This window comes from Colias croceus, chromosome 16, assembly GCF_905220415.1.
Source record: "Colias croceus chromosome 16, ilColCroc2.1".
Classification (NCBI taxonomy): domain Eukaryota; kingdom Metazoa; phylum Arthropoda; class Insecta; order Lepidoptera; family Pieridae; genus Colias; species Colias croceus.
Window position 1 is genome coordinate 9,190,012 of NC_059552.1, and position 25,218 is coordinate 9,215,229.

General features: G+C 36.7%; 2 protein-coding genes across 2 annotated transcripts; both read left to right on the forward strand.

Annotated features, from left to right (window-relative positions):
- Positions 1–8,132: 8,132 nt before the first annotated feature.
- On the forward strand, positions 8,133–18,701 carry LOC123698735. Its single transcript, XM_045645483.1, has 2 exons — positions 8,133–8,245; positions 18,317–18,701. Exons 1-2 carry the CDS (start codon positions 8,133–8,135, stop codon positions 18,699–18,701), a joined length of 498 nt encoding a protein of 165 aa, XP_045501439.1.
- A 3,825-nt stretch (positions 18,702–22,526) lies between these two features.
- LOC123698736 lies at positions 22,527–23,795 on the forward strand. Its single transcript, XM_045645484.1, has 2 exons — positions 22,527–22,874; positions 23,634–23,795. The coding sequence occupies exons 1-2, from the start codon at positions 22,527–22,529 to the stop codon at positions 23,793–23,795; spliced, it is 510 nt and encodes a 169-aa protein (XP_045501440.1).
- The last annotated feature ends 1,423 nt before the right edge of the window (positions 23,796–25,218 follow it).

The window sequence follows — 25,218 nt, forward strand, 5'->3', positions numbered from 1 at the left end:
AGAAAAGTGCAACAATAATGAATAATTTCCTTGAGACAGAGGCATATTGAGATGCATTAGAGGGCATTAAACAAATTATAAGGATATTAAAAAGTACTGTAAATTGTGACTTCCTCCAAAGCTCATTGCACATAAATGAAAACATAGAATATTTTTATATATGTGTCAAAAGATATTGTGTACTTAGAAACAGATCTTTTGCTAAAGAGGCTGCTGCGTCCCGTCTTATGCCGCGGCCACACATTGGAGATATTTGCACCAACGTGTTTTGCGCCCAATGCACCAATTTATGTATCAGTACTTTGATACAATGTAGACATTGCGTCCAATCACTGTCCAATGCCCAATACTAACGCGCTCAGTGTCGGTTTTCGATACACGTTCAAAGGAGAGGGGAATGAAAGGGGAGTGCGCGGGGGCATCTTGGATACAACGCCGCGCTCGCGCCACACATATCGTCTCTGTCAGTCGCCTTGAGATGCGGGTCCTGTTCGTACGTGGATGTAGTACTCTGGTTTCGCAATGGGAACGCCTTCGACTGGATGGTCTAATGCATGGAGTTTATCGAGTTATACCAAGGAGAACCAGCGTTGTGGGACTCCACTAATAAGTTGCACAAAAACAGAAATGCTTTGGCGGATGCATGGGAACGAATACGCGCCTCTTTTAGCTTATCTGGCGTCACTATTGCTGAATTAAAAAGAAAAAAAGAGTCATTAATGACGACTTATAGATATCATTTAAATAAGAAGAAGAGATCCAGTAAATCAGGTGCCGGGCGGAACGAAGTCTATGAAACTAATTGGTTCGCATTCCAAGCTATGAATTGCTTTTTGGGACAAAATTATGAGTGCAAACCTACACAGGATACGGAGGTTAGTTACAATAAGTCATTTTTCTTCTTAGTTAAAATAAAATTTATTTTTAATTTCCACTATTTATTAAGAATAGTGGACGTCACGCGGTTTCACCCTCGTAATTCCCGTTCCCGTGGGAGTTCGGGAATAAACTATAGGCTATGTTACTTCCTGATAATGTAGCTATCCTAGGCTGAAAGAATGGCGGCCTAATAGAAAGTCTCTCAAGTGGTCCGAATGCTTCGGCATTTTGGTACTGCTGTCTCCAGGCTCCTTCACGCAATTCACCATTTTCCATATAATCAAAAATCCGAAAAACAAATATAAAAGTATAATCTATTATTATTTTTTTATTATTTTTTTCAGGTAAAGCTGTCTTTAGTAAATGGAAGAATGTGAAGGACATTTTTTTAAAATACCTAACAAAGATAAAAACAAAAAGATTAGGATCAGCTGCAAGTGCTACTAAAAAATATCACTTGTTTGAACAATTATCTTTCTTGAAAAAAATTCCACCATCTAAGACACAATCGAGTATTGCAACAACTCAAAATCAAGAAGGATCATTTCGACAGCCACGTGAGGAATCTCCTACTCCTACAACTATTGCACAGCAAGCTGAACCAAGTACTTCAAAGACGCTCACATCGCAAACGCAAAGCAGATGAGTTCGAAACCGAAGTTTTGAATAATTAAAAAAAATAACAGGATAATTATAGACATTTATCTTTTTCTAAAAGTATTTTGCCAAGTCTAGTAAAATTTAATGACCAACAAGTATTGCAGTTTCAGAGTAAAGTACTACAAATTGTAACCGAAATTCAGTACCCTACAGCACTATGGCAAAATACTCCTAATTATGGATATCAGACTGGATATACAACGACATATGATAATTATCAGAACACGTCTTCTACGAGTACTCTATCACAGATCGCATCACCAATGTCTGACGAAACGTTACCCGATTTTAATTAATATTAGCCCTACTACTTAAACTTTGTGCCTTAATGTGAATTATATGTATATAACTTGATTGTATTTTTAGTGTTTTTTTACTTACAATAATGTCACCATTAACATTTCAGGAGGTGAAATACATTCCCTCATATTCGTACAATTCTTCTGCAAGCCGTTGTGAACGCGTCCTAATAGTTGGTGGAATGTATCAATTCTCATACGAAAACTACTGCGGAATTTCATAGGATTTATTCTAAAACTCTCACTTACACGTTACTTTTTCTGGAAGATATAAAAATATTGTGTGTGGGTGCAGAGGATGGTAATCTCGCTGCAGCTCGAGATTTGTATCGGCAGCGATACATAGATGGAAGAGAAGCACATCACCAGCGGAATTTACCGTCCTATAATTGTTTCAGAGCGCTAGTCAGCCGCTTACACGATACTGGATCGGTACAACCACGTCGATCGGAAGGGCGCTCAAGTACTCGAGAGGATGCCCAGTTGAAGGACGAGATCTTAGACCACATGGCAGAAAATTAATCCATCCACAAGTACTCGGAGGGCATCCAACCGTGTTTGGTGTTTCAAGAATGAAAGTGTGGCGTACATTGAGAAGAAACAGCATCCATATCATTATATACAAAATAATAAAAGAGATTATTATGATGCCTATACCAAAGATGTAAATGATGAAAATAATAATGTATTTTTGTATGGTGATGATTTTAAAACCTTCTACGATACGGAGTGGTTATCTTAACTACGTTATAAACTATTGCAGTAACATGTATATTTTGGAGATTCCAAAATATAGTGAAGTGGCGTACGTATCTTGTGAGATTAGTTTAATTGTGCTTACCTAATGGCTGCAAAAAAGTGGAAAATATTTCTTTTTAATTTGAAAATACTATTACAAGACAAAAATGAAATTTTCTTACCTCTAAATGTAAACAATTATACTCATTTTAAGTTCAAGTATTCAATTATTTCTTTTTTTATTTGAATCCCATTTGTAATGTTGTTTGTCCTGAGTACTTCGAAAATTTCGTTGATTGTTACCAAACAATTTTTCCTGAGTGTGAAGTTGATTGGAGTATACAGAGAATTTAGTATCCATGTTAGCAAAATAGTTTTAATTGTGGTGTATATGTTATTCATTATATCAGATAAATCTTAAAAGGCAATGTACAAACAATTAATGATTTAAATCCTAATGAACAAGTCATCAGATGTTCTGAACCGGTGTTAAGTGATTGGTCGAGGCTAAATAAGAACTGAGTTTGCTGTGTCAAAAATAGTGCCATTTGGGTTGTACGAACTTAAAAAATAAAAATAAATTAAAGAAATTCAAAAAGAAGATTATAATTATTGGCTTGTGCCGAGAATGGTTGTTTAAAAAATAATCTAATCTATGTATGTGAAAAATATGTAGTCTGCTTTAAGATTGTTTTAAAAAAAAGACACAAAGGAAGGAATGCGAATTCTCTGTAAGATGCCTATATGAATTCAAGCTGAATTAATACTTGGCCTGGTTAGTGGTTACTGACGCAGAGGTAAAACTTGCCTCCGAGGAAAGTAGCAATACTACATCATCTATGAATAACTGCTACACAACAACAGCAAATTTATTCCTCACCATCAACTTCAACTTACATCCCATCCACTACTTATTGTCCACCACCTACTTAAACCACGCCACCCAATGCGAAGGCCCCTAAATGGCGAGCATCTGAAATCCAGCCATTTTTTGAAAAACATTCGAGCTTATAACAGTGCATTCCAGATGCCTTCGTTAGGCCAAATTGCCATAAAAAAGGTACCGTACTACCTACAGACATTCCAAAATTTTTGCAAATTTATTTTGTAAGCGATTTTGAAGAACAAGCAAGCTTTCGAAGTAGACACAGCCCCAGTTTGGACTCTGGTCTGGTATTACCCTACAGACATTCCAAAATTTTTTCAAATTTATTTTGTAAGCGATTTTGAAGAACAAGCAAGCTTTCGAAGTAGACACAGCCCCAGTTTGGACTCTGGTCTGGTCAGAGGGTTGCAAAGTATGTTGCATAATGTTAATCCACACATTAGCAACTTCAAAGCCGCCCTTGCGTGAACGAACGTGAGAACGAGCGCGCGAACGAGCGAATCGCTTTAAGCTTGTAATCAACGCCGATAGAAGGCCGATCGCAACCGCGATAACTCACCGCGCGTACGATTCTCTGCAATATCCGCTCATGTTCTGTTGTGAAGAGGATGGCTACCATTTCGCTCACTATAATGTAGACCCCCAGACAGGAAGCAGCAGACAAATCATAACAAAAAAATATCCGCCATACAGTTCTACAGTTTTTTGATACAGGGAAGGGTAAACAATGGTTTTTATCTGCACTATTATCGTACGCTCTTAATCAGGTTCTGGTGGACATGTACATCAAAATTGAAACATAGCATTTGGTATTTATAAGGTCCAACTATAGAAAGCTGAGAACTGAGAATTACGTCCATCTCAGAGATGCAATGATTCAAAAAGAATGTAGAAAGAATGGTCATTCTCCTCAACGCACCTCCTGTGAAGGTCACAGGAGGTCCGCGGTACATGCACGAGAGGACCCAAGATGCTTTTTGTTACGTGCGATAGTTTGGTCTTATGGACCATTCGGAGTGTAGAGTGTAGACTAAGCTTTATCATCATGGAAGAATACCAATCAGTGCATGATTTTTCAAAAATAGTCGGACGATTTCAATTTTTTCTTCATCTTTTAGTATGTCAAACCTTGTGCATTCTTTTTCAAATGCATTCATCCACTGATATGCACTTGAGTTTCTTCCGTCAAAAAGCGTCGTGAACAAAAAACGTCGTATATAAAAATGTATTGCAGTAACATATCTTTTTCTTTAAATGTATTAAATAAATAAATAACTTTATTGACATTAAAAAATAGGTACAGCTTTATTAACCGACTAGGGCAAAGCAAAAGGAGGGTTATGATTTTGACAGGATATGTATGTATGTTCATCTGTTCCCTCGTAGCTTCTTAACTACTTATCAGAATTCGACGAATCATTAGAAGCGTCTTAATTGTCCGCTGGTTATAGGAGAGTTATAGGCTATAAGAGTAAAGCGCGGATCACGGGAACTATGAATCGTTTATGCAATGTAGAGCAGTGTGAACGTTAATAGAATATACAATGCACTTATGAAAACGATATAAGCTGGGAGTAACTCCAAGCGGTGAAGGCGGAAATAGTTAAATAATTGGCTAAAATAAACAGCTGATTTCTGGTGGCGATTTCAATTAAGGGGATCTCCGCGTATTCATATGATCGTTTGGTGTACAGATATGCCCGATTTCAATTCGCCAGAAGGAATTAATCTGCTTGAAAATATAATTACCTGCAAAATGATTCAAAATTAAAAGATCTCGTCACCAGACTTCAAACCCACAGACACACACATACATGTTACAGTAAGTCCAAATTCGGGTAGATTTGGGTTACCAAAACGAAGCTCAGTAGGAACAGTAATATTGAACGACAACCAAGCAACTTCAAATAGTGGAAAATTTTATATGTATATTAAAGAGACGCTCGGAAGAAGCTATGATTAATAATTACAATGCAGCACTACTACGATTGTGGGGTGCTAATATTGACATACAGCCTGGGGTTTCAGCTCTTGGCGTTGCGTATTAAATCGCTAAATATATCGCGAAATCGGAACCAACGACCCTGCAAGCCGCAATAGCAGAAGCTCTTTGTAGAGTTAGAGAAAGGGGAGGAAATTTTGGCCGGCAGACATTTGCTGTTCAGAATTGTTTGCTGAACCATCGTCAAGTGTCAGCGCCGGAGTGTGCGTACAGGCTGTGCCACCTGAAGTTACGCCACAGCTCCAGGAAGTCAACATTCGTTAACACATACAAGCCTGAGCTCAGGTACAGGATGTTACGTTTTGATTCGGATACAGTTGAGCCTTGCAGAAATATTTTCGGACGATATGAAAGTCGTCCACGGAACTTAGAAGAATTGAGTCTCTCATATCGTTCTAGATAGGTCACCTGGTGGTTCAAATAACATAACTTTTTCAACATGGGCCTGTAGTCTAGTAGTGAAATGGGTACTGGGACGAGCTTTCTATCCAGGATCATCAGGGAACGACATGGGAGCGAGCAGACTGTGAGTAAAACTCTTCACTCCTGTTTTTCACATTCCTTGTTTTTCACAAAATCCCGACCCAAAATAGTCGTCCTAATTATTACGTTTATTTGATTTTGTTCATTGCAAGTATCGTGATAATTCGTAATTTTTAGTGTTTAATTTTAACAGATAGTTTTTAGTGATTTTGAGTGTTATTTTTATTATACTTTGTGTTTTAATCGCTAAAACTACAAAATGGAAGAAATTAAACTTATACCTATCGAAATATTATGCATCATCCCTAAATATTATGGATATGAAAAATTGTTAAACTCGCTAAAAGCGATTATGTTATAAGGTCATTTCAAGACGCGAATAATAATGCACAGAATTTGTATGTATACCATGTCATAACGAGTAGGCTTATTACTTCATGGACCGAATTAAAAGAAACCCAGCACTTCGGAGACCCGCGATCTGAAGAGTGTATAGCATTAGAGTTAGAAGGTTTAAAATTAAAAGACGGCGAAAGTTATATGCAGTTTTGTCATAGAATCCAAAATGTAAAAAGTTCATTATTTTCAAAGGTAAACCGCTTCACGGATGAAGGAGTCAAAGCCGCGAAAATGATTATATATAATAACACAGCATTAAATGTTTTCCTATACGACCTCCCGGAGGATATGATCCGGATCGTAAGGCTAAGGGGTTGTACAAATTAAGAAAGCGCCCTTAGCGTAGTAACGGAAGAAATAAATTTCATGCAGCAATACAACTCAAAGACTAATACGCCAAAATCTATGAACCAAAACATTTTGCAAAATTCATTCAAACCTAATTTTATTACAATGCCTATAAATCAAAACTACACACACCGGCACAATTAGCGGAACAGAACAGCGAATATGACTCTCCTATTTTTATTATAATTTATCTTTGATAGCGTATGTTAACACGATCGAATGTTAAGAGAATTCAAATCTTTTCAGCAGGTGTTATGTAAATTTTAAAATTCGCAAGATAATTATAGTAGGAACTTTTTAATATAATCCAGCTACTACAGCTTTTAATACCTTAGGACCTTACTCAGTGGATTTGGTATTCAATATTTTTTAAACTTATGTGAGTTCTGCTTAAATTTTTGTTACAAATGCGAAAATGATCAATGGTTACGACTTACGAGGCATTTGTAAAGAAAATTATTTTGGTCAGTTTTTAGGGTTAACTGATCGCAGACCCCCAAAAGCTACTAGCAATGGAAACTTTTCCGATAAATCATGCTTCACCCAGCCACACGAGAGGGAGAGGACGTCAAAGTAAAGGACGTCAACAATATCAGCGAGGCAGAGTCGAATAGTCTCCAGGAGGAAATCCGACGCAAAATGTTCGTAGGATCGAACGAAGAAGACGCTTTAGCCCGCCTCAGCGAACAACAAACGTTGAAAGCCATCACCCTGTCAATCACTACTAGAGGGATTGGCCTTGGACTATGTCATCTAACTTTTATATCAATTTCATATTACGAGAACATTAGAGTCCCAAACATCTACGCGATGTATCGCATATTCTTAGGATTGCTTGAGGCAAAATTAGAAGCTATAAAATGTGACTTACCTGTTGTCTCGCGATTAACAGAACATATAAAACAAACTGGTGTAAACAGTGATATGTTGAGAGCTGCTCAGAGCGTTACTATCGTTCCTGAGCCCATCAGAAAAATAATCAACGCAATCGGCTATGTGAAGTACGAGGATAAAGTATATGTGCCAGCTGTCGCATCTGACCCTGTGGACAGAAATGGCATTGCAACACCTAGACCAGAGGTTATTCTCAGTACACTCCGCAGGACCGTCGAATACTTGTCCAACGCAGAAACATCTGCCGGAGTCAGGCGCCGATTCCACGAGAACAGCCCTATACCAGGCGCAATTTGGAATAATGAACACGTTCTCCTCAATCCCGACGAAGAACTCTCGAAGAAAGTTTGTAGTGAAGGGAATCGGCGTAATTAGTGACATTGGCTGTGTGGTAAGTTTTGTTCGAGATCAAATTCCACGCGGCACGGCGACAGGAAGTTAGCGTGACGCAATCGAAGAGCGCGCGTGGCACGTGGCGACTACAGCGGCAGGCGGCTCATCAGCACATCGGCTATTAACTCATCGGCTCAATCAAAGAAGAAAAATGAATAAAGCAGCAGCATCAGACACGGAGATCAAGGAAGAGGCGTCAGGCGCGGCGTTGGCATCGATAAGCGTGTCCACCAAGCTACCAGAATTTTGGACAGACTTGCCAAGGTTAGGTTCGCACAGTTCGAGTCTGTGATGGCCCCACAGAAGCAGGGGGAAGAGACCAAATTCAACCTGGTCATGTACGAAAATTGATAATCCACATTCATTTATAAGTAAGTTAAGAGATACTTTGAACTAAATTAAGCCCCATAAAAAGGGCATGTAAAAATAGTAATAGTACTTTTGTGCATGCTGATCTAAATTACTGTTCACATGTCTTTCTAAGAGTGGACGCGGTACGGAGACCGCTAACGCCTCCGTACAGCGGACCATATAAAGTTTTAGAAAGAAATAGTAGTTTTTAAAATATTAATTGATAATAGAGAATGTAATGTGACGATTGATAGACTTAAGCCTGCGTATATTTTAGAAGAAAATGAAGTTAGACATGACAGTAGATTAGATCAGCATAGTGAGGCTAATGTGTGCACGCCTTTACAGAAATCACGTAGTGGCAGAAAAATTAAAAGACCTGTAAGATTTTTGGACTTGTAACTAGGTTAATGGTGCATTGGCATTTTTGTTAGCAAGTAGGTACGCGAAGGTTGCGTAATGTCATCTCAGCACATGTTATAACTTATAAGTAATTGTTAGGAATATTTGTATTCATTTTATTCGATTATTTCAAATCTCGGCTCAACCAGTTAATTATATACAGGGTTACTTGTAAAACACCAGCAACCTCGCAGGACAAGATAGCTAACATCATAAGTAACAACATTTGTTCTACGACTTTTGATAATTTGTTAGATTTTATTTTCATACTAAAATAAATATTCATTTAATTTTCCGTTTGAAAATTATAAACTCTACGCGCATTCCAAAAATTACGTAAACAAGAAGCGAACTGGAGGGGAAAAGGGGCATCGCGTCGTCCTTTCGATAATGAATAGAACATAGACTTACAAATGTTAGGAGAGTACAATAAAAGCTTAAAAAATAATTTATTGCGTTATGCCAAAAGTCGTAGAACAAATGTTGTTACTTATGATGTTAGCTATCTTGTCCTGCGAGGTTGCCGGTGTTTTACAAATAACCCTGTATATTTAGGAACAGAAGTGGGAATGAAATAAAAAACACAACGTTACGATTATTTAAAAAACTCGTTAATAACTTTATTAACACTAATACCATTTAAATTTAAAACCAAGAATACGAAATACAAAATACAAAATTATAAAATAATTTCACACTAATTCCACACTAATTTTTTTAAACATTACAGTTAAAAAAAAAATTTATACAAAGGAAAATAACTAGGCAGTTGACTTCACAAACGGGCAGAGTTGTAGTGTGTCAATTGACTCGCGACGAATGGTGCCGCGATCAATCGAGTGGTCTTCACACACGCGGCCTCCGTTAGGAGGCTGCGTGGGGAATGCTGTTCAGGACTTTCGTCCTCTGCAGCAGGTGTCTGGCGCCGCCCGCTAATACGGGCGGGTTACTGGGAGGACGAATCGCCCTGTTTTGATATTTGAGACACAGTTTGGGAGACTGTGCCTGACTGTTTAAACCTTTTGGATATTTCCGATGACTCAACCGACCTTGTTCTTTTTCGAGCCCGGCCAGAACTTCGGTGCCGCGAATGAGCGCGCCAGCGCTTTTATTTGCAATCCGCCACCACGTCTTGTCATCCCCTCTATTGGCGCTGTCTTAGTTTTTATCTAACAATATAATAATATATAAATTTGAGTGTCGGCTCATTTCACAAAGTTTAAAGTTATCAGCATCAAACAATATTTAACAAAATGGGAAAAACATATTCGGTTGAAAAGAAAGATGAAGAAATTGTTATCGCCCAAAACGGAGCTAATCACGCCACAGCATCTAATACTGATGTTAAATTTTAAGTGTTGAGCATCACGGTGACGGTGATGGCAGTCATCCTTTTTGTATTTTGCGCTATATTAATATACAAAGTTTGTGTTATACGTGCAAGGAAAATGTTAAGGAAGGAATTAAATTGTAGTCAAGGTACAGATTTCAGTGTTTTGTCAAAGCATAGACTCCCAAATGTTAATGTTTGCTAATAATATTTTTTTTATTATTTTTTTATTTGTCAATTATGTAATTCATTTTTTTAGAAGGGGGTGTATGTAGTGTGTGTTATTATTCGCAGTAATCGAATATAAATTCAGCGATGTTTGCGGCGCGGCGAATGGCGACACTCCTGCGAGAGGCAGTCGCCTGCTACTCGCTTACCTAAGTTAACGTGTAATAAAGTAGTTCAGCATATCCGGTATTTAATTTGAAGACCCCAGCCTTTATACACCAAACTCTATATCACGTCGGGGTCACCAGTTTGGTGTATAGTGTCGCCATTCGCCGCGGGTGATCCACTGGCGAGCAAAACCGCTAGTATGCTAACAAACTCGCGAGCCAAAGGTCTAAACCGCCAATGGGGCACTTAAAAGTCTGCGGACTTACTAAGAGCGTTTTCACATTGTCCGGTCCGATATCGGATATCGGAAGCCGATAGCCGATATCCGATATCGGACACAATTTGCCCTTTCACATTATCCGATAATATCGTCCCGATATCATGAGTGTTGCCAGAAACTGGAAAAGTAGATATATGGAGAATTAAAAAAAACAGTGGATGCATTTATGTTACAAAAAATAAACTTTATTTTAAATAAAATAAATAGTAATAAATAAACTATGTTTTTCAAACCGGTTTAATCTGCTGACTGCGGAGTTTGGATTTGTACCTTCTGCAGAGTCAGAATCTAGTTTCAATATTCAATTTCATTGTGAGGCTTATTTTTTTATATGCTGTTTTTCTTTTTTTAATAATAGAACATGTTGTGTGGTCGTAGTGAATTTTAGAACTTTTTTATATTAAATCATGTACGACTGTTATGTTCTTATACAAATAATATAAAATAAAATTCAACTCAGTATTAAAGCGACGAAACTGGCAAATATAAATTCAAATTACATTTACAAATGTAGGTGCTGTTATCTACCACAGAACAGTAAATTATCTACGTAGTACCACAGACTAATAATAATATAGCCATATATAATCTAAGCATACGAGCCATGACAACCAAAATAGTAAACAAGCCAAACAAGCTCAAAAGTCGCCGCGCGTTCTTGACAAAATGTAAGGTCGCCGCATTCTAATTCTGAAATTTTAGAGAAAACTAAACAAAATTGCCGTATTGTAAATTTTCTTTTCAATAAAAAGAGTTTGATTTAAAAAAAATCAACTGATAGATCGTAGTTGTACATACAGTAAAAATAACTCCAAAAAAGAAACCGACTTCAAAAACAGCTGGAAAAGTAAAATATAAAAAAGATTTGATATTATTAATTACTTAATATTATTTAGATGTGCTATTTATTATACAGGTTTGATATCGGCGCTAAAACAAAGCACTAAATCTGTGACTCAATGGCAACAATACAATAAACAGCTTACAGCACAACAGTAGTCCAAGTAGGAGGAGGAGCGAGGCAGAATGAGTAAATAAAGATAAAAGACACTAATATTTCGAAGATACGGTTGAATTTAAGAACGCAATATATTTTTGTTTACTTCAGTTCAGCCAATTGCCGTATATTATAGGACGGTATTAAAATAGCTGCCGTAAAAATAGTATTTTTAATGCCTTTAAATACTTAAATGAATGTTTTCTTTATAAAAAGGTTTAAAGTAAATGAAAGGATTTTTTTTTTTACATTTAGCGCCTAGAAATGACTGAAAATACACAAACTAGTGCTTTTTTTGCTGTTGGTATACTACCTTTTCGAAAATTGAGTTGGTAACACTGAACATTATCGTCCGATAGTTCACGGGAATATCGGTGTTGGCTCCGATATCCGATATCGGACCGGACAATGTGAAAGACAGGTACCTAAATCATACATTTTACTTAGCCTCCGATATCGGATATCGGCTATCGGCGCCCGATATCCGATATCGGACCGGACAATGTGAAAACGCTCTAACGGCGAATTTGCTCGCTGGCTCGTTGTGTAAATGTGCATGTTTGAAATTTTAAGTCCGCGGTCCAAAAACCGCCAGTGGATCAGACGAGCCGGCGAGCTTGCAGTTTTTTGCGAATTTCGTGTAGTTCCGTCGCGAGTTTGTGTCGGAATTTATACAATGTTTTAAGGAACATGATTGCCTATGGAAGTATCCCAGCAGAGACTATAAAAATAAATTGCTGAAAACTTCTGCGAACAATAAACTTTTAATCTACCAAAAAGAAGATCCCAACGGTACAATATCTGATGTTACAAAGACTATTCAATCTCTGCGTCTTTTCTTCTTTTTTTGTTCTTTCTCCTGATTTAAAAGTACCCCCAAGTAACAAAGTAAATAGAGATTCTGGTTAACTGGCTTAAATCTTCAGATAGTAATTCAACCCTGTTTGAGATATCAAGGCGAACAGCCTTAATCCTATTACTAGCATCGGGAAGAAGAATCCATGATCTAACTCTTCTTAGAATCTCTAAAGACTGTTTTGTCAGACAGGAAAATAAAATTATATTCTGGCCTGAGTTTGGTTCAAAGACAGATACAGCAAGCTTGTACTATGGGCAATTGCAAGTTCTTTCCGACAGAAATTATATATATATAAATATAATGTACACAAATGTAAATAAAAAAAATTCTGATCATATGACAAAGACCAATATACAATTTTCTAATTATAAGACAAAGAATAAACCCCTAACTCTTGCGCACTGTGGTAGAGCGTTGGAGCGAGTGAAAACAATGAAATTCCTGGGATTAAATTCGTCAACGAATCAATATCGGTCGTCATTTAGTCGTGGATCCAGAGGTCGCAAGGCATGCGCAAAGAATAATAATAATTCTAGAAGAACAGCCTCATCACAAGTTATACATATATTATTTGATTCGACAAAATGAGCATCCGGTTGACATATTTATTGCATCTCTAACTCCGACTTTAAAGGAAATTCACTCTTGTGATTTATTTGACGCTAAATCAGAAATTTTTGCGATTGTATAATTTGATTTGATTGTATGAATCAACTACAACTATTGAAAAATAAATTTCCAAGGCTTGCTCATCAATCGAGCATCATTACAAGCCAAAATAGGTCTAATGTGAGTGAAACTGTTGTTTGAAGATCTTGGAAGAGCTAATACGAGCCAAGACCGGTCTAACGCAATCAACTGTGAAACTATTGTGGTGGAAGATCATGGAAGCGTGAATACGTGCCAAGACAGGTCTAAAACTGTTGTTGTGGAAGATCATGCAAGCACGATTACGAACCAAGACAGGTCTTAGGTGATTATAGTAACTATGAAACTGGTTTGGTGCAAGATCATGGAAACGCAAATACGAGCCAAGACAGGTCTAACGCTATTAACTTTAAAGCTGTTGTGATGGACAATGATTTAAATAACAGTATTGTACTCGTCAAATATTTGCCCGATTTGTGTGCAGTGATATATACTGTCAACAGTGTAACAAGAGTGATTCTGAGAGTTCCTAAAAATACGAGTATTAACCATGATCTCAGTATACCAAAGTAGAAATTGTTAATTATGGATAATTATTTTAGTTTAACTTGTTTTTGTGTAATTAGTGTATTCTTTTTTGTTTATTTACTTCACATACATATGTAATTAATCCTCTTATCGATGTACTTCGCAAAATTGAAGCGGTTCGAATTGGGGAGTGCCTGGCGATCTGCACTACAGGCTACGGCCTATCGCAGACACCAGTCCTCTTAGTTTATGTTTACTTGTACTTCTGTTAATTTAGTTATAAGTTTGTTGAGGAAAAATAAATGATTTATTTATTTTTATTTATTATTTTTTGTGTAATTAGTTAGTAATCCATGTTAATATTATAGAATAAACAAAGCACTTTCATAATAAAATAGTTTCATTTACATATATTTCAATATATATATTAAAAACTACTCATACTATTTGGGGTCATCTGTGACCCCATGCGAGCAGTTATGTAATTTTCTTTGTGCGAGTAATTAAGGGTTAAATATTTAACGATACACATAAGTTAATTATTATTATTATTTATTTTATTTATTAATAGAACAACAGAGGTCCACTTGTGAGTATAATTTCTTAATTACTATGTTAGTTTACATTGTTTTTATTGTTTTTAAAACGGATGATGGAAACGATTTATAATTGCTTAACGAAATGTTAGATGTCAATTAAATTTTTTGGAAGAATGGCAATTTTGTTTGGGTACAATTCTACCAATGTCACGTTGGGGAGATAATACACGCTTGAGAAATTAACATTAGTTATATTAACTGACGAAATTGACGTTAGATGTCGCATGTGGTGTTGTGAATGTGACAGGACAGGTGACATTCTAACATTTATCACCTTAGATTATTATACACCCACAGATGTCACTATCGACGAAATTAAACAAAAATTGTCCGTTGGTTTTGTTTATAATTGAAAATGCATTTTGAGGTAAATATTAATGCTTAAAATGACGAGTAATTCTGATAGCGATACACCAGTGACTTCTAAAAAAGCTAAATTAACCAAAGTTTTACAAAAGTATAAACCTGAGTGAAAAGTATAAGGCTGGTTGCAGAGCTTGACCGACCATCAGTGCGTACCGTCGGTCCTGACGACAATGTGTATGACTATGACACTAATACGCATGACAATACGCGTGCGTATGGTCGGTCTAGCTATGAACGGTTTTATGAATTTCCATACATATGACAAGCGCGACTGACGTACGCACTGATGGTCGGTCAAGCTCTGCAACCAGCCTAAACTGGATAACAAGTGATCTTCAAAATAAAAACAATGCAAAATGTATTACCTGCGGCGTGTATTTTACAATCAGTTCAGCTGGCACTGGACAAGTATATAAATTTGTTAATGTGTAAACATATTGTTAAAGCTAAGTTTTTCTCCTGTCGTATAGTTATCACATTTTTTTAACTTACCTAACCTAATTCATTTTTTTTTTACATCTTGACAAAAAAAAGTCACCAGTTTGTATATGGTAGGACTTTGTATTGAAAAGTTTTAAAAACAGTTCTAGTTTTGCATATTAGAAATTTAGTTTGCATTTATAATTTTACATCCATACTAATATTATAAATGCAAAAGTAACTCTGTCTGTCTGTCTTTTACTCAATCAAGCCTTAAGTACTGAACCTATTTGCATGAAATTTGGTATAGAGATATTTTGATACCCGAGAAAGGACATAGGATCGGTTTTATCCCGGAAATCCTACGGGAACGGGTTTTACTTTGAAAACGCGGACGAAGCCGCGGGCGGAAAGCCAATTAATAAATAAGCATGAGCATGGGAAATTCGTTTCAATGTTTCAAATTCTGTGTGTTATTTTAAAAATAATCCTTTTACTTGTTATTATAATAATATTTAAAAATATATTTTTCATACTATTTGTCTGGATAGAAAAATAATCAAATAGATGGATAGAGAAATAAAATCTAAAATATATAGATATAGATAACTGCGTACATGTGAGGAAAGTATTGAAATTGACTACCTCATTTCGTTAATTCAAGAAGGAAAATTGTGGGACAAGTCTCATGTGGATTTTAAAAACAAGAATTTAAAAGCAAAGGGATGGAAAGAAGTTACAAAACATTTATTTCCAGAATATGATAACTACACTCCTGATGAAAAGAACAAAATCGGTGAGTCCTTATTTATCTTCATGTGAATGTGATTCTTGTTATTCTGGTTGTGTTGAATAGGATAGCAAATAGAACCGTAATGGAGTCTGAGAAACTGAGTAATTCTATGCCCGAGGCAGTGGTCCCTTCAACATCATCAAGCGCACCTCGTGAGAGAATGGTGGACATTGATCGAAATTTAAAATAACATTTCGAGGCTACTATCCATGCATTGATAGACTGTATGATGATGATCATCTAGTATGTACTTGTCGGTTTTGGATTGCTTCATGAAAACTAATTACATCAAAAGTACGGAAAATGTATTTACGTTAGACCCAAAGTCGAATGTTAATTATTTGCCATTGAAAGATATGTACTTAGGTATTCAAGTAGGCCAAGAATTAATCAAACACAGAGGATGACCTGCGGTGCGGCGCCGCACTGCATCGTGTGGCATGGCTCTTAGGAAGGTGCGATCGCGTTTAGTCGCTTTAAGACTATTTATATCTACAGACATTGAGTGTAGCAGACACGTGTCGTGGCAGACAAAATGATATTCTTCGATACAGTAACTATTAACGTGTTTATACATATTTTTCGTAACACGGCCGTACAGACGCTTACAGACACGTGTCGTGCCCAGCCAGTATTCTCGCAAAGAATATTATGTCTGCGCGGTTCATGTCTGTACGTGTCTGTGGCTCCTTGCCGGGCAGTGTGAATAGAGTATCGGAACTGCGTACACGTGCTTCGTTTTTTATTTTGCATTTTTACAATGGATAACGAAAAGCTCATAGAATTTGTACGTGATTACTTATACCTTTATGATTTAAGCGATAAAAGGTATAGTGACAATCAGAAAAAGGATTAGGCGTAGAACGAAATAGGAATAAAACTTAATAGTAATGGTGAGTACATATTTAATTTTTTTATAATGTATTTTACACTTTTTTTTAAAGATCTTTATTTAACATAACAATATTTAACTTATAAAAATAGACACAGCATTAATATAATTTACTTAATTTTAATTTGACTTGACAGGCTAATGACGCCTTTATTAGTTTTTCAACAATAATAGTATGTATGGTTTTTATTAGATAATATTTTTTCAAATTAAAATTAGTATAGTTATAGTCAAACGACAGGACACCGATATAATCACCTAGCAGTTTAACGCTCCTTCGGGTGAATCTAAAATACCTATCAAAATTCTCTCTGATATTAAATTGTTTCAGGAATTGTATGTAAAAAAGCATGGGCACTGTTGCGAAATGCCTTCAGACGTTCTCATAAAAAGAAAAAAGATACGTGGACCAAAAGTGGACAGGCTAGTGTTCGTGAAAAAATGGAGGTACGAAGAAGAAATGTCTTTTTTGCTACCGTACCTGAAAGAAAGGCCGACTAAATGTCCAATTCCACCTGTACCCGGTTTTAATGATTATGCACACGAATAAGAGGTTGCTCAGTCACCTGAGGTTGAGCAACAAACAAATGACACATTTACACCTGAGATGTTAGTCAACAAACAGTTGGTACATTGCCAACTACACCCTCCCCAGCTCAAACTCCAAAGCACCCTCAGCCAAAGGGTAAACGAGGCCAAAAAGCAACTGATGAAACACTTAGTACTGTACTAATGAAGTATATAATAGAGAGTAAAAATAATACTCAAATTTTACGACAAGAAGCAGCGGAAAATTCGAAGGACAGAGATAGTTTAACTGGCGGAGGGAGCAATGCGAGTAACAACGATGATGACGAGGAGGAAGACTTTTTCAATTCTGTCACTCAGTCTATAGAAAAACCAAAGAGCTCCAACTCTTTAAAAAGTAAAGCGCAAAGTCTCGTCAAAATGTGGCTGGATATGAAATCAAAAGATCGTTCAACGATGCTGCATTCCTCGGGGAACAGATATTCATAAATCTATTTATTAAATACAATACTGCTATACCCTCAAGCGCTGCAATTGAACGTCTGTTTTCCACGGGTAAAGACATTTTAACACCAAAACGAGCCTCGCTTTCAGAGGGGAACTTTAACATGTTAATGTTCATGAAGGGTTCATGTTAATGTTCATGCACCTTATGCCCGACGATTAAATTAGACATTTGAATTATACAAGTATTTTGTTTTATTCCTAACCTGATAACTTCCATAACCTAAAGCAACAAGTTGTATACTTTCACTAACGCAACGATATAAAAATTAAAAATGCAATTTAACACATATTGACGGATTAACGATTAACGTTAATTTGCGTTGCGAAAAAATTAATGTTTGATTATGAACATATTGATGAACCTATTCAATCTTCTGAAATACAGTACAGAGTTAACTTTTTTAAACACAATGGTGGATGCTATTATAGTTGACACCGAATGCCGATTTACAGCGCTCAATGAATATTTTTAACAATTTGGTTTTATTCATGATATCAGTTATTTGAAATCAATATCAAAAGAGGACCTTCTCAAGCATTTAGATACAATACTGCGGGAAGGCGAAGACAGTGACGCCTTTCTATATGAAGAGCTCCAGCTTTTAAAAGCGAATTTACTTGACTCTGTCAGCGACGCGAAACAACTCATCCAGTACATTTTAAAAAATAATTTGGAAGAGATATATCCAAATGTTTACATAGCAATTAGAATCATGCTCACAGTTCCCGTCAGTACAACTTCCGCTGAGAGAAGCTTCTCGAAGTTAAAATTGATTAAGACCTACTTGAGAAGCACGATGAGCCAAGAGAGACTATCTGCGTTATCAGTTCTATTAATTGAAGAAAAAAAGAAAGAAGCACCTTTAAAACAACAACATTCTTGATAAAGCTGCCGAACTATTGAAAACGAAGGAAGAAGACTGGGAAATCCTTGGAAGATACATTGGAATGCAACTGAGAGATTTGAATCAACGGCAACATACTGTAACCCGCAAATTAATTTAAGATGTGATATTTTATGCTACTTTAAACAAGTTGCCTGAAGAATCATTTGTAGGTGTAACCACAAAGAAGTATCAATCTAAGTCTTCATACCCATGGTTCACACCTTCACGATCATCGTCTTCCCAGAATGAATACCAATCCCCGAATCCATCACCATCCACACACTACCATACACAATCGCCAAATTCTCCCCTTTGTAACTTACCCCCCCAGCAACAAATGCAGTCCGAACATCCTTCAGCATCGACGCAGTACCACAGCCAATCTTCGAATTCTCTTCATACTTTACCACTTCAGCTACAAATACAGTCTTCTCCTACCGTGGAATATACAATTCGAGTCCCACAACCCTTAGATCCTTCACCATCTAAACAACTTCATATCCCATCCCCTCCTCCTCATTCTATCCTCTCCATCATAATTGATGGATCTCTGCTGATTAAAGGCAATAGAGACATAATGAAACACTTTTTAATTTTTGTATAAATGCAATATGTTCAAGAACATTCCGCACTTGGTTATGAATACGAGAATTGAAACGTTATTTTTAAATGAACGAAACGCACTTCTGTTGTCTGTCAAATGTCAACCTCTTGTAAATCACAATTCACAATCTTTGCATTGCGAACTTTTGGTTTGAGTTTGAGTATTCGCAATATTTTTAGTACTTATTACTCGTTGTTATTTATTAGTTGTTAAACTACGGACAGGGGGTCATGTTGGGTGCTTTGTTTCTTCATCAAGAAACACAAATATGGATACTGAAAATATAAGTACTACACTGCAAATTAGAAGCAAAAAATAACACGTTTCGCAAATATTCATTATTTAACTGTTTAATTTTTTCAAATCCTTATTCCAGAATAAAGCCAAAGCACTAAGTAAGGATGAAACAAAGGCGTTGCTTTCCTTGACTGAAGGAAGTGCCATAATTACAAATAAAGCGACTAACGTCACCAACAATAAGTTGAAAATGGAAGAATGGGTTAGAATAACTACATCATTCAACGCCAGCTTTGGGACTTGTCACCGTACACCGCAACAACTCCGGTTAAAGTGGGAGAATTTGAAAAAAAAAACTCACGCAAACACAATACTCAGATACGGATGAATCGCATCAGGTAACATAAATTGAGCTATAAAGTTGTTCTGTATAGTAATTATTAAATAAATTCTAAAAGTAATTTTTATTTTTGTTTCTAGACTGGAAGTAGAGCGCCACCTTATATGTCACCAGATGAAATACTGGTAATGGACAGGAGGTGCCATTTCTAGTCATAAACACTCCAGCAGCTGTTGGACCTGCATTACCTAAGAGGCTTTTTTTGGGAAGTCCCCGAGCCAGTGGTAACTTTAATTATACATATTATATACTTCATTATTATTGGTTATTATTATTGATAGACTTCATTTCAATTAATTAAATATTACAGGTTCTAAGAAAAGGCCACAACCTGATGAGGGACGCATAAGAAGAAACCTCGCAATAGCAGAGTATTAGGAAAAAAGAAAATGGTTCTCGATTGTATTCCGTCGGTGGCGCTCGAGTCGTTCGGACGACGGAGACAGTGCGCTTACGTTTTCAACTTCAATTGCACAGACTAACTTTGTCACAGAGACTATTATAATGAAATGAGATTAATTTATGTGATTGGGAATTGTGAGGAGAAATAAATAAATGATTTGATTTGATTTGAAATAATATGGATAAATTGAAAGCAAATAAAGATTCGACGAACACGTCTCCAAATACTTATATCACTCAAAGGAAGAAGACATCTTCAACGGATGAAAGGAAGGAGCTGTTTAAGTGTTTTAAAGACGAAATAAGTTATATGTTAAATAGTTGGAAAAACGAAATTATTGAGAAATTAGTTCAAGACGTGAAAACCCTTAAACACGACGTTAAAGAAATGCAAAAAATAAACTCGACTTAGAAATCCGGAAGAACGATGGGAAGAAATGTCCCCACCATCCAACAGATTTGAAATAAGGCACACTGTCCACGGAGGCGTAGCTTCATAGACACGTATTCATCATTATACGCTTGGTGTACGCTTGCTTGCAGCTTACATACAATGTAACTCTGTCGACGGAGCGGCAACGTCGCGCTCGCGTCGCTGCACGCAAGCTTCATGACGCCTGCCGTGCTTGCTGTCATACGCCGGGGCGTACATGGAGTAAACGCACGTGTTTTTTATTGTAAAAAATGGCGGGAACGGCTGCCAAATTTGTTCAGATAATAGAAAAATATCCGTGTTTATATAACAATAATCTTGCTGAATATGCTAGAAAAGATTTAACTGAAAAGGCTTGGAGTGAGGTGGCGAAAGAAATACAATGGACGGGTGAGCATTTGTTTTTATTTATTTTATAGTAAAATATTACATTTATTCAAAAATGCAATTATTCCACTGCCATGGCAGAGAAACATTAGGCGGCAAAAAGTAATTTGCTAAATAATTACGTGAACCGTTAGGCGTGTTTACAAATGTCATGTTTGGTATCAAAATTGGTGCATGTCGAATATTGGACACATTAAAACTGTCTGTAGACTGGTTAAAAACAAAAGAAAATAATAGATGACCCACGAAAAACGTTTCTGCTGAGCTTCCTACCCGAAATACAAAGTCTTACAGATGAACAAATGTGAAATGAGTGTATTTAGAATTAAAATGTTGATGCTTTTGGAAGAAATTAAAAAAGTTCAGTTATCCAGCCAAAGATAAACCAATTCAGAGTCTATTCGCCGATTTCTTCCGGTAACTCCCACAGTTCACAAACACTAGCATCCACACCTTCTCCAATAAATTATTCTAACGACACACAAGTTTTCTCTGACTATTCACAAACACAAATTACCATATTAAACCCTATTAATTATTCACAAAATATTAATGATTTGGAAGGTTTTACAATACAATAAAAGTTCACGGATGTTATTTTTTCACATACATGTTATTTTTTTTAAACTGATATTTTGGATGGAAAATATATACCATTTTGATTAAAATATTGTTTTACTTACCGCAACGTGATTCATCCTTTCATCTGTACTAACACATTCTCGCATATTGGTATTCTGTTTTTGTAATAATGGTCCTACTATCTGAAGTAAATTTTGATAAGTTGTTTTACTCATCCTATAGAATGAGTGAAATACACTGTCATCTTCTTATAATTCTCTTGCCGCTATGAACAGTTGATATTTCTTTCTATATATGGATGGGTCCAATATAATCGTCGTTTTCGTCGACTTAGAATGTAGTGATAAGCCAAAATAACGTCTTCGTCGTCCGACTGCATTCTCACAAATGATTGACAATGTACGCTTGCAATACGCCTCATAGATAGAGATCAGTACGCTGGGCTGCTTAAGCTGCACGGCGTATTTTGAAGCGTCTATGAAGCTACGCCTCCGTGGACAGTAAGCCTAGCCTAGGTTACACGGTGCGAGCTAGCATGCGAGCTGACCGTGTCAGTTACTGAGGTGCAATAACTGTTATGTGCGAGTGGGACAGTTGCTCGCAAGCGAGTTACTTCAACATTTTTTGTTTTTACTCGCAACTGGCCTTCCCCCACCACGCCACTCGCACGTCGCTCGGTCGTCAACTCGCATGATTTCGCGAAATGACAGTAGCTCGTACGCTCGGGCCCACGCCGCCGGTGCAGTGTTTTTGTAGGTTTCTTGCGTTGACATCAAAATGGCGGAAAGGTGGACATCCGATCAAAATATAAAGTTTGTGGAGCTATACAAGAATCAAAAGAACTTATGGAATTGTTTGGATCCTAATTACAAGAACAAAGATTTGCGTAAAGCGTCGTTAGAACACATCCGCTTGGAATGCAATTTACAAAACATGAATGAAGTTACAAAAAAAATCAAAAATTTACGCTCAACGTATAACCAGGAGTTATTGAAAATTGAAAAGAGCAAAAAAAGTGGATCTGGCACTGATGAGATCTATAAACCATCTATCAAATGGTTCGATTCTGTGGATTATATTATGAAAATAATTAATCTTAAAGAAAAGGAAACATCAAGTTATTTGGTAAGTATTTTATTACAAATTATAATTACAAAGGCACAAGGCACATTCCAAACCAGTCAGGGTCCACAAAATTTACTATCCTTTATTTTTCTCTTCCCTTTTATATTCTAATTACTACTAGGTAATTATAATTACCTAATCATATAATTTTGCCATGCAACTGCTCCGTCGTCATTGAAATAATTTTTATATTTATCACGCATTTTCTCTGCTATTAATTTCGATCTATTATTAATTCTCGAGCGACGAATACTCGGTAAAATAAGGCCGGCTCGGTAAGGCCACGAATAACGTGGACCTTGATGCTAGTGACAATAGCAACAAAGCTGCTCATATAAAAGTGGTAAAGCCACCAAAAACTCTAAAGTTAAAGACTAAATTATCATCAGAACGGTCTGACATTCAAGCAGCCGTAAATGAACTCAAAGAACTAAATAGTAGTTTAGTAAAAACGTGTCTGCCCCGATTACAAGAGAATTAGAAGATGAATGTGATGTTATTGGAAGACATGTAGCACTGCAGCTGAAACAGTTATCTTCGATTGATAGAATTGATGCGACAGATGAAATACAGGCGATACTCTGTAGATACCGTAAGAGAGCCGTCTGTGGTAGAATTGTGTACACACCTTCTAATTACAGTTCTGAATGTACGCCATCACCACAGCCTACAGTAAATTATGAAATGTCTGCACTCTCTATGCAAGTGGAACAATCTTCACAATCTATACTCCATAATGAATGTACGCTATCACCACAGCCTGTAGCCTACCAGCTTGTAGAGGTCGCTACTGAAGCTTATCAACCTGTTGAACCTACAACATCTGCATTCTCTGCGCCACTGCTGGATCAATTTGAATCTATACTCCAATCTAATGATGTACTTGCTGCAGCAATATCAATCTCTAATATTAAAAAATAACGAACTAAGCTATGTAGTATTGTAGTTATTAAGTATTAATATGTAAAGTTCACGTTTAATATGTACAAAAACTTTAAAAAACCATTGTGAATCATTGTGAATTTGATTATGAATAAAAAAAAATTTTAGACTTTCATTGATAGCAGCACACACTTCTGGTATTATTTTAATGATGGATGCTTTTGAAACTGAAAAATACCGACAACAGTCTATACGATATCCCAGAAGAAAGGTATACTAGGGTTATTTCCAACTTCACCCTCGCAGGTATCGCATCCCTCATTAGTGTATCATCACGTTGAATTTTTGGAGCAATCAAATTTAAAAGTATTTCCACTTGTTCAGTTGTCAATCTCATAACCGCTTTATATTCTCGGGGATCTTCATCGTATAGCTCTTTAAATATTGAATTCTCTTCTTCTTCTTTTTTTTTTGTATAGCTCTTTCAATTTCAACACAAAGTATTTTCGTAACTGCTTTTATAGTGGTATGCACTGTGATTAAACGTGTATTTTGCGACAACATTGCACGAGACATGATACAGACGAACCATGCGAGTACACTGGTGCAGTAGCTGTCTTCCTGCGACGCCAGCAGTTCGCATAGTGTGACCGAGCGAGGCGAATCGAGCTACTGTCATACGAGTACACATGCACAGTAGCTGTCTACTGTCATATCAGCTGCTCGCACTATGTAACCTATCCTTAATGGCTGGTTTACACAGTGCGAGCTAGCGTACGAGTAAGCCTTCCAAGTAGCTGCACTGCAGTTACTTGGAAGGCACAGATGCTGATAAAATGTTTAACATCTCGAGTGGTCAAGCTGCAACTCCTGAAGTAGCGAATAGCTTGTTGAACGCAGTATCAAAAGGAGCGGAGTTACGAGACAAATTTATTGCTGAATGCAATGACAGCTCTGAGAGATTTCACGCAAGAATACCAAAAAATGCAGTACTGACTTTCGCGAGCATGAAGAAGAAGAAAAAAATTCAGATCGGCCGAAAAGTACTTGAAGTTCGTCTCCAGCGTGACTTATTTGGCCGATTGTTGTCTTTATCTTTGGACGCGCAAATCGATCTTGAAAAGATGCTCCGTTTTCCAATAACGCCAATTCCACTGTCTTTGTGTCACATAGATGGTTCTATAAACAAAACTGTTAAATCGGTGCTGGTGAAAGTGTTGGAACAGCAAAGTGAAGACATGGAACAACCACCCTCTAATGTGGACATGGTAATCATCGATGGCTTCTTCTTGTTAAATACCATGACAGACATGCCTCGAACGTTTGGAGATGTATCAAAAAAACTCTTGGCAGTTTTAGTAAAAAATCCAGGAAATGAAATTGCCATAGTTTTTGATCGGTACTTTACACCTTCCATTAAAGACTATGAACACACTCTCCGCAACAGTGTGAATGACGATTA

Coding starts and splice junctions, on each gene's coding strand:
- LOC123698735 (XM_045645483.1), top strand. CDS start 8,133: ATGAATAAAGCAGCAGCATCAGACACGGAGATCAAGGAAGAGGCGTCA. Junction 8,246..18,316: donor TTTTGGACAGACTTGCCAAG/GTTAGGTTCGCA, acceptor TCATGATATCAG/TTATTTGAAATCAATATCAA.
- LOC123698736 (XM_045645484.1), top strand. CDS start 22,527: ATGGCGGAAAGGTGGACATCCGATCAAAATATAAAGTTTGTGGAGCTA. Junction 22,875..23,633: donor AGGAAACATCAAGTTATTTG/GTAAGTATTTTA, acceptor CTATCACCACAG/CCTGTAGCCTACCAGCTTGT.